The 9,101-nt window shown below is 63.1% G+C and overlaps 2 protein-coding genes across 2 annotated transcripts; both read left to right on the top strand.

Moving 5' to 3' along the window:
• Positions 1-5,513: 5,513 nt before the first annotated feature.
• On the top strand, positions 5,514-6,624 carry LOC117654270 (developmental and secondary metabolism regulator veA-like). The gene is made up of 2 exons (XM_034400783.1): positions 5,514-5,607; positions 5,684-6,624. The coding sequence occupies exons 1-2, from the start codon at positions 5,596-5,598 to the stop codon at positions 6,353-6,355; spliced, it is 684 nt and encodes a 227-aa protein (XP_034256674.1). The 5' UTR covers positions 5,514-5,595; the 3' UTR covers positions 6,356-6,624.
• A 710-nt stretch (positions 6,625-7,334) lies between these two features.
• On the top strand, positions 7,335-8,852 carry LOC117652948 (carboxypeptidase Y-like). The gene is made up of 4 exons (XM_034398607.1): positions 7,335-7,387; positions 7,495-8,217; positions 8,263-8,379; positions 8,434-8,852. The coding sequence occupies exons 1-4, from the start codon at positions 7,376-7,378 to the stop codon at positions 8,719-8,721; spliced, it is 1,140 nt and encodes a 379-aa protein (XP_034254498.1). The 5' UTR covers positions 7,335-7,375; the 3' UTR covers positions 8,722-8,852.
• Positions 8,853-9,101: the final 249 nt, after the last annotated feature.

The following is a 9,101-nucleotide window of genomic DNA, read 5'->3' as shown; positions in this document are numbered from 1 at the left end:
TGATGCACTCCCCGGCCACCCGCTGCTTATATATGAGCCGCACCAACCCTCTGTGCTCGCCGCGGTCGGAGGGGGGCGCGCCCCGCGTGCTGGAAGGGAGGGGTGGGGGCACACCAGGGCACACCGGGGCACACGTGGGACCCGAGTATCGCCTCGCCGCTCCGCATTCAAGGACTCATACCGGCTACGCCCCGCCTTGGCCACGCCGCCTGCTCCAGTGTGCAGGTTTTGCAACCAGAACTCCACCCGCAGACTGATTCCCTGAGCCGTTTTCGCCGCTCTGTTCCTCTCGCACCATGGGGTGCCCCGTGTTGGTGCGAGAAAGACAGAGCGACGCGAAAAGACCCTCGGAACCAGTGTGCCGGCCGGCTTTTGGGCGTCCACCGCGGGGACAGGGGCGTTGTCCTGCTGCGGAGCGCGTCACCAAAATTCGCCATCGCCACTGTACGACGCCGAGCTTCGTACGTCCGATTCTTTTTCGGTCGGCAAACTTATCGGCGGGGCGTCGTCCTGAAGGGGGCGGTGTGGCTGTGGGGAAGGGACGGCCACTGCGCTGCCACTGGAAAGGGGGGGGGGGGGGTCAGGTTGGCCGAGTGCGGTGCAGTGCTTCTGCAGGGGGCGGCCGCGCCGTGCACACCGCCCCGCCCCCCGACCAGGATAGACCCTGCTCATCGCCTAGTACAAGTGCTCCATCACTCATGACGCGTCGGGCTGTCAACCGCACGATGGGGATGCTGTCCGGGTGAACCGGCCCCCTCCCCCACACCACAAGGACGCTGCGAATCACGAAGCCGAGCGCCTGCGACGTAGGCCGCACGCACGCAGGCGTGTCTAGGACAGGCCTACCCTGCAGGCGCGCTGCACCGTCTCCGCCTATCCCTGTCCCTCTCACTCTCCTTCTTCTGCCGCCGCCGTGGCCGCGTTCGTGGAGGAAAGGCGTCCACGCCGCGGCAGAAGGCAGGAGGGCCGTGCCGGCAATGAAATTGATTTAGGCCCGGCCAGGCGACCCGCGGCGATAGACCGGCGCGGCGACCGGTTGGCGGGCGGCATGTTCCGACAGTTCTAGCACCGCGCCGGAGGGTCCACTCGGCCCCAGGGCCCTCTTGCGCCTTCCAGACGCACTATTCGCACGGGAGGGGCGCGCTGCACGGAGGGCCGGGATGAGATACAGTAAGAAACGGCTCGATGACTCGACGGCAAAGACGAGTCGCCGGGCGGCCGTCGCCAGAGGGCACGAGCGTGACCTTGACGGCAAAGGGCCGGCCGGAGAAAAGGGCTCGTTACGGGGGCGGGCAGGGCGGGCAGGGCGTGCAGGGATGGCCAAGTGAGCCGGGATAAAGCTGTGCAGGGCCGCCGGGGAGCCGTGTGTGTCATCATGTCGGGCTGCTCACGCGGTACCACGCGCCCACACTGTAAGGGGCGCACCGACAAGACCACGGGGACCACACTGCGAAATGCGCAAATAATGAGCTGCGTCGCTCCTCCCCGCGCCAGAGACTCGCAATGCTAATCTTTCAGCCTGCCTCGTGGATCTGTTGTGACCGTCCGAGACCGCTCCGTCTGTCCATGTCTATCAGTTGACCCACCTTAGACCTCCACAAGAAGTGATGAATGTACATTGGCTAGAAACCACATTGAAAATAAATATTGAAAAAAATTAGAGTAAAAGAAACAAAGAATTTTGTGGACACGACTTAAACTGTCGTGTAAGCTGGATGAAAGGATTTCGGGCCAGTAGTTGGCTTCGCTCATCCGAGTGAAGCTGTTTTTCCGGTCGCGTGCCGGACTTTAGGCTTTCACAGTGCGGTCACGGGGCGCGGCGGGGCGCGTGCCGGCAGACAGGCAGCTCTAAAACCGGCAGATAGCGCGCCCAGGCCGCCCGGGCGACAGCACTGAGTTATTCCTGCGGGGCACTATGGTGCTTCCCGTGTCGGCGGTGAGTTAGGCAGTGCAGTTAGCAAGGGGAGCCTGCGCACGCGCTGGGCCTGGCGATGGCCTGGTTCTGCCCTGGACCGTTGGCAGTGCGGCAGCGCCCTCTGTCGCTGATGCACTGCGAAGAACGGCAGCCCGGCGAACGACGAACTTTTCGGCAGGAACAGCAGGTGAAAGAATGGCACGCAATTTAGAGCGGTGTTGCGCCGCTGGCCGGCGGATTCTTTGCAGCGGAGATTCGACGACGAGGGGAAAGGGGGGCCGGGAATGCGGTACGCTGCCGCGCTGCCTCGCTGCCGCGCTGCCCGGTGCCGACGGGACCTCGAGGACGCGACGCCAAGTTCATCGCGCAGGAGCCGGCGCCCGGGAGCTGCCGGTTTGAAATAACAGAGAATGAGATGGCAGGTGCGTGAGAGGTAGAGATGAGGCAAAAGCTGGACGGGCGTTACTTCTCATACCGACAGCCACCAGCGCGTAGTCGCGTTTCGCATTTGGCTCGAGCTACGTCTACGACGCGGTGCCTCGGACACCACCACGGCAGGGCGGGGTGCGGCTGCCGCGGCGTGCGGCGCGCAGTTTTCGGCGCGGGTCGGCGGCGTGGTGCGGCACGGCGCGCTGAGTTGTGGCCATCCACGCTGGAGGCGGTTGAGGGTTGGGGCCGCGGTTGAGGTTGGTAGGGACCGGTCACGAAGGGGGCTATCTCTGAATCAATTACGCCAGTGTGGGCGCCGCGCGCGCCGCGGCTCAGACGATGCATCTGCGTCAGCGGGCTGCCTACCCCGGCCCGCCTCCAGGCCCGGGCAGGCCGGAAGGGGGAAATAATTACCGGACTCTCTGCGCCAAGACAGGCCAGAGGATGGACATGGGAGTTGACTGAACTTCCATTCGTTACACTACAGTGATGATCCCGCCATTTTGATTGGACTCCATTTTTCACCATGTGTGGTACAGCTGGTGTGTAAAACGAGGGAATCTGGCGAATCCTTCATGTGCGAGAGAGACAGAGCGACGAGTGTTCGGATTAATCAGTCTGCTGTCCGAATGGAGGACGTGCCGACCCAAAACGGGGCCCTTTTTATGGGTCCCAATTTTGGCGCGCCTCGGCGAAGGCGACGGTCAAATGCCGCGCGACCGCTTGGCTGTCTAGCCGGGGCGATTCGGGGCGGCGGGCCGCGCGGCGCACAGCCACGGCACTGCCTGGCCCTGCCGCGCAAGTGGGTCAATGTCGGCGACATCCCCCGCCCGGCGCCCTGCGGCGAGGGGTAGCGACGCTACCCCGGCGTCGGCGCGCCCCTCCTCGATAGAGTCCCTGCGTCGGGGAGTAGCTCCAAGCGGAGCGCTAGCGCACCACGCTACGCTACTCCGGGCGCTCAGAGACTCTGGCGCCAGGGGTATGTTTTGTCAACACGCGTAAAATGCGCGCGTTGGGCATGACTAGCGCGTCCCATCAGAGATATCGCACGTAGTATTGAAAACGTTCGGCAAGTGTGGGAGTCGGAGCGCACCTCGGCGAGGCAGGTTCCGAAAAGGCGGACAAAAGGCTGGAGGCTGGTCTCCAAGATCAAGAGCGATTACCCGGCCGGCCGGCCGGCCACAGGGGCCAGGGGGGCCGTTGCAACACTGTCTGGAGTGACCGGGTCCTCGCTACGCGGGCCGTGCAGGCCGTGCAGTCGCTCCGTCTCTCTCGCACTCATGGGCGCTGCGGCCGTTCGGTGAGACGAGTTCGGGGCGTGCTCGTTTGGCCGCGCAGTGCGGCACAGTGTCACGTCCCGCCCAATTCTCTCGCGTGTGGCCGAAGGGACGCGATGGTCAACAAGATAATAACCATGTTTACTTAATAAACCTAATCAGCAGCTTGGCGATGGTGTCCACTGCCTGCCAGAAGGTGGACAACAGTTTTATTTTCAAATTTATTTTTTGGTTTAAGGACCGTAGCGGACTGCCAACCACCGACACCGAGGGAGCAACTCGATGGGCTCTCGATTCGAGAGTCTCGAAAGAGGAGTCGACGCAAGACCCCGCCGAAGTCTAGTCATTCCGAACAATACTTTGTCGCGCTGTCCTTCTCGCGCCCCCCACGGGATGCCCCACGAGTGCGAGAGAGAGGGCGTCCTTTGCTATGCCGCCCAATAATAAGGCCGGGCGAAAATGCTCCACTAATTGCCAGCTCGTCTGCAGCGCGGCCGTGGACAGAGACTGTGGACCAAGCCTGGACCAAGGGCGAGGAGTAAGTGTTTTCTTCTTCTTGGAACACGCCACGCATGGCTCGGGGCCCTGCCCGGCTCTGCCAGTCAGCCCGCCACACCCAAACGTCTGATGGAGACAGTCACTGCGGGTCTCGAGAAATAAAAGCGAAATGAAGGCATCGGCATGAATGTCCACAGGGCCGCGCTGACCCCAAAATAGCCCTCGCAATAAAAGGAACATAAGTAAGTGGACAGTGCGGACACGCTATACCACACAATGGCGCGTTGCGAAGTCATGAAGATCGAGTTCCCAGAAGCCGGGAGCTGCCAGGAGCAAGAAGCCAGGCTGCAGTGTCGGACGGCGGCATTACCGCCACCTGATCCTGCAGCAGCCCCTCTGTGACGGCGCCTTCTCCGCTTTGTCTTCCCGGAGTGCGTCAACCTGCCGCACAGTGGGCCAGAAGACCGGCGCCGGCGGCCAAAACTCTAGACGCGTTTTGATCTCCAGAGTAGCAAACAGGACTGGAACCGAACGTGTGACCCCATCAATGGATTCCTCGCTCGGAGAGCAATCCAATGGTGGGGTCACACGTTCATTTCGAGCCACTTTAAGCGACTGTGGAGCTCAAAACGCGTCTGGGATTTTGGCCGCCGGCGCCGGTCTTCTGGCCCACTGTGTGCCCCCTGCCCCCTCCCCCTGGCCGGCTCCTCCTCGGCTCGCACCGCGCGGATCCGGTCCCAGATTCCGGCAGTGTCGTAATCCGGCGCCGCGGCCAAACACGTACGTCCGGTCCGGGGCGTTGGGCCTCCAGCCTTGCGAGGGTCAAGTTCAACGTCCACGTGCGTTGCCGGCCACGCCGTCTAGCCAGCGCGGCGTCGCAGCGCGCCCTGGCGGCAGGCAACCCAACCAGCAGGACTGCCGCGCGCTAGCCGCTAGGCGCTAGCAGGCGCAGGAGGGATGGCTGAACACCGGCAAATTTTCAACCTGACAAGTTCGGAATCCAGCTAACTGTCATTCGCAGCCATCGCCTCCACAAAAGAGACGCGGTGCCCCAACAGCCGAGTCCTTGACTCTCGTGATTAGGTTGTTGTTGCTGTCAATGCCGAACCATGCCGAACCGAGACGGCTGTGTTGTTGTTATGACGAGCCAGGTCATTAAACGAAATCGGCAATCGGCGTCCACAGGTGTCTCTGTGCGACGAGCCACCGGGCCGCGCCGGCCGGCCGGGCTGCAGGCCGGGCTCCACATGAAGCAGGTTCCCGTCAAGGCCGAAAAGCGCAGGCGAAGCAGGCGAAGGCACAGCCCAGTTCGCACGGGGTGGGAGGGCCGGCCGGCCGCAAGGTGCAGGGCCCCGCCGGGGCGAGGCATGGCGAGGCGAGTGCGGATTCGAAGGGGGACGTTTTGGCCCGGAGTATATAAGCCAAAGACTGCCCACCGGTCAGCATTCGAACCCCAGTGTTCGACGCAGAAACATCATGAAGTGCTTTGTAAGTATTGGGTCGGTTGGGTAGACGTGGAATGGTTTATTGGGCTTGGAGTGCTCACGCCCCGTTGGTGCCGCAGGTCGTCCTCGCCGCCGTGCTGGCCGTGGTCGCCGCTGGCGACAAGACGGTGACCAAGCGCGGCCTGGTGTCCAGCCTGGGCTACGGCTCCTCGTACGGCTACTCCGGCCTCGGCTCCGGCCTCGGCTACTCTAGCCTGGGCTACTCTGGCCTCGGCTCCGGCCTGGGCTACTCCAGCTTGGGCTACTCCGGCCTGGGCTACTCCGGCCTGGGCTACTCCGGCCTCGGCCACAGCAAGGTGATCGCCGAGAGCACCCACACCACCATCGCCAGGAAGATCGGCGTGCCCGTGGCCGCGCCGTACGCCGTGCCCGTCACCAGGAACATCGCCGTGCCCGTGCCCCAGGCCGTGCCCGTGCCCGTGGACCGGCCCTACGCCGTGCCCGTGCCCGCCCCCTACGCCGTGCCCGTGGACAAGCCCTACGCCGTGCCCGTGGAGAGGGCCGTTCCCGTGCCCGTGCCCCAGGCCGTGCCCGTGCCCGTCCACGAGCCCGTGCCCTACCCCGTGCACGAGCCCGTGCCGTACCCCGTCATCAACAAGGTGGCCGTGCCCGTGCCCGTGCCCCACGCGGTGCCCGTCATCAAGAGCCACTCCTACGACTCCCTGGGCTACGCCGGCTCCCTGGGCTACTCCGGTTCCTACGGATCCTCCCTGGGCTACAACGCCTGGTAATTTCAAAGACTTTGTGTGGATGTGAACGTGTGTTTTTCTGAGTGCCTGTGCGTGTGTAGTGGTACGTGAGTTCATTGTAATCATACAAGTGTGTCAGAGATCGCCACTAGAGGCGAAGACAATGTCTAGTCTAGCATCTTCATCCTCATTTAAGCGTGTGAAATTACGAGTGCAACGTGTGCGTGTGCTAGTGTGTTCGTATAAAATAGTGTCTGTTAAGTTTTGCATTTGATAAATGCCTTCAAATAAAAACAATACTTAAAATCAAATTCTGTTTGCCATCTCTGCCCCCCTACCAACTTCCCAAATTTTGTCTCTTATTATGAATACGTCACCAGCAGGATTCAATTCAGCTCATTAAGCGCTGAGTTCACTACTTGGTTTTGCAGGAATTTCCAAAAATTACTAACTGTAATGCCAACATTGACACTTCACGTGTTTTTGTTACTGTGTGAGCCAAAGTGAAACTGCAGGAATACGTCATCGATTCGGATTCTCCATTTTCCGACGACGCAGACGACGCGTTTAATTAATGTCCGAATAAAACGCGGTGGTCAGGCCGGGCACGACGATGGAGCCGCGGTGGAACCGGGCCAGCATTATTTGGTAACGACGCGCCTGTCTTGTCTCGCCCAAAACTGTAACACGCCGGCAGGGCAGCCGGGCGGGCAGGCCGGCCCAAGGTCACCCCGTTGCAGCGTCAACTGACCCGGCCACGCCGGCCAGCGTGTGCTGGGCGTGCTGGTGCTGGGCGTGTCCGCCGTGTCCCGGCAGTGTCCCAGCAGTGCAAGGCGTGCGGCACGCTATGCGTCCCGTCTCGCTCCCACTCCCACGACGGTGGGGACTGGGGTGGTCAGTGCCGTGGTCCAGATCGGCACGGTGTGGCGCGAAGGCGTGGGGCGGCCGGACACACCTAGCCCCGACTTTTAGAGCTGTATATAAGGACCGCCAAGGCCCCTCAGGAACCATTCCACTCACACTCCCCGTCCTGAGAACAACCACCTCAGCACCGCCAGCACCATGAAGGCCTGCGTAAGTACATCCTGGCCTCCTAGAAGGACGCCGACGTCGAGGCCGCGGCCCTGGTCGGACACTAGGGTGCTCGAAGGTGACTGAGGGAGACCGTTCTTTGCTTGCAGATGATCCTCCTTGCCGTCTTGGCCCTGTCGGCTGCCGACAAGACTGCCGACAAGACAGCCGAGAAGACGGTCAACAAGAGAGGACTAGCGCATGGAGGCTACGCCGCGCCTCTTGGAGGCTACGCCGGCAACCTCGGCTACGGACACGGCCTTGGCTACGGAGGCAATCTTGGCTACGGGCTCGGCCTTGGCTACGCCGGTGGCTACGGCTACGGCCAGGGCCTCGGCCTCGGCTACACCGGTCTGGCCCACTCCAAGGGCGTGGTGCTCTCCGAGTCCCACCACACCTTGGTCAACAGGAAGATCGGCGTGCCCGTGCCCCAGCTCTACGGCGTGCCCGTCGTCAGGAACATCGGCGTGCCCGTCAAGGTGGCCGTCCCCGTGGCCGTCGACCGCCCCTTCCCCGTCGGCGTGCCCGTCAAGGTGCCCGTGGCCGTGGACCACCCCGTCCCCGTGCCCGTTGAGCGCGCCGTGCCTGTGCCCCACCCCGTGCCCGTGCCTGTGGCTCACCACGTCGGCGTGCCCGTCGCCGTACCTCACCCCGTGCCCGTCCCCGTGATCAACAAGGTGGCAGTGCCCGTGCCCGTGCCCCACGCTGTGCCCGTGCTCAAGACCCAGTCCTTCCAGGCCGCCCCCCTGCACGTCGCCAACCACCTGGACCTCGGCCACCACGCTCACTTGGACCTCGCCCACCACGCCGCCCCGGTCGCTGTCGCCCAGCACGTCGAGACCACCGTGGAGCAGCACCACGTCGCCCCTGCCGTGGAGGTGGCTCACCACGTTGAGGCTCACCACGCCCCTGCCGTCGCTGTCGCTCACGCCGCCCCTGCTGTGGCCGTGGCTCACCACGCCGCCCCCGTTGCCGTTGCTCACCACGCCGCCCCGGTGGCCGTCGCTCAGTACGCCCACGCTGCGCCTCAGTACGCGCAGTACGCGCAGTACGCCGCCGCCCCCGTGGCCGTCGCTCACCACGCCGCCCCCGTTGCCCAGTACGCCGCCCCTGTGGCCGTCGCTCACCACGCCGCCCCCGTTGCGTACTCTCAACACCCCGCCCCCCTGGGACAGTACGCCCAGTACGCCGCCCCCGTGGCGGTTGCTCACCACGCCGCTCCCGTGGCCGTTGCTCACCACGCGGCTCCCGTGGCCGTCGCTCACCACGCGGCCCCCGTGGCATACTCCCAGCACCCCGCCCCCGTGGCCGTCGCCCAGCCAGCCTCCAGCTGGTGATCTAGTCCCAACCTAAGGAATCATCTAGTCGTGTCATCGCCATCGTCACCACGTCGTCATCGTCATAACAGCTGAACCGTTGTATCACCTCACCCAAGACTGTGTTCAACCTGAATGTTATGTTTTAAGTACTTTTGTTATGTGGCATTTGACTCATGTCCATTTATTATTATCGTCTCTCCTGGCGAGAGGTCATTAAACGTTTTTTCTTTAATTTGACTCATGCACTCCTGAATGCAAGCGCCCCTCCAACGCAAGACAGACCGCGTGGCGTGGCAGGGCGTGGCGGCAGGAAACCGCTCATTGAAGATGATCGAGTTTTGGAGCAACTGAACCGGTTTCGAGTCTGTCCTAACGCCGACCGCCGCGACCGCCGCACC

Source organism: Thrips palmi, unplaced genomic scaffold (assembly GCF_012932325.1).
Source record: "Thrips palmi isolate BJ-2018 unplaced genomic scaffold, TpBJ-2018v1 HiC_scaffold_1, whole genome shotgun sequence".
Classification (NCBI taxonomy): Eukaryota; Metazoa; Arthropoda; class Insecta; order Thysanoptera; family Thripidae; genus Thrips; species Thrips palmi.
The sequence above is the reverse complement of the archived record's forward strand: the minus strand, read 5'-3'. Positions and strand labels throughout refer to the sequence as shown.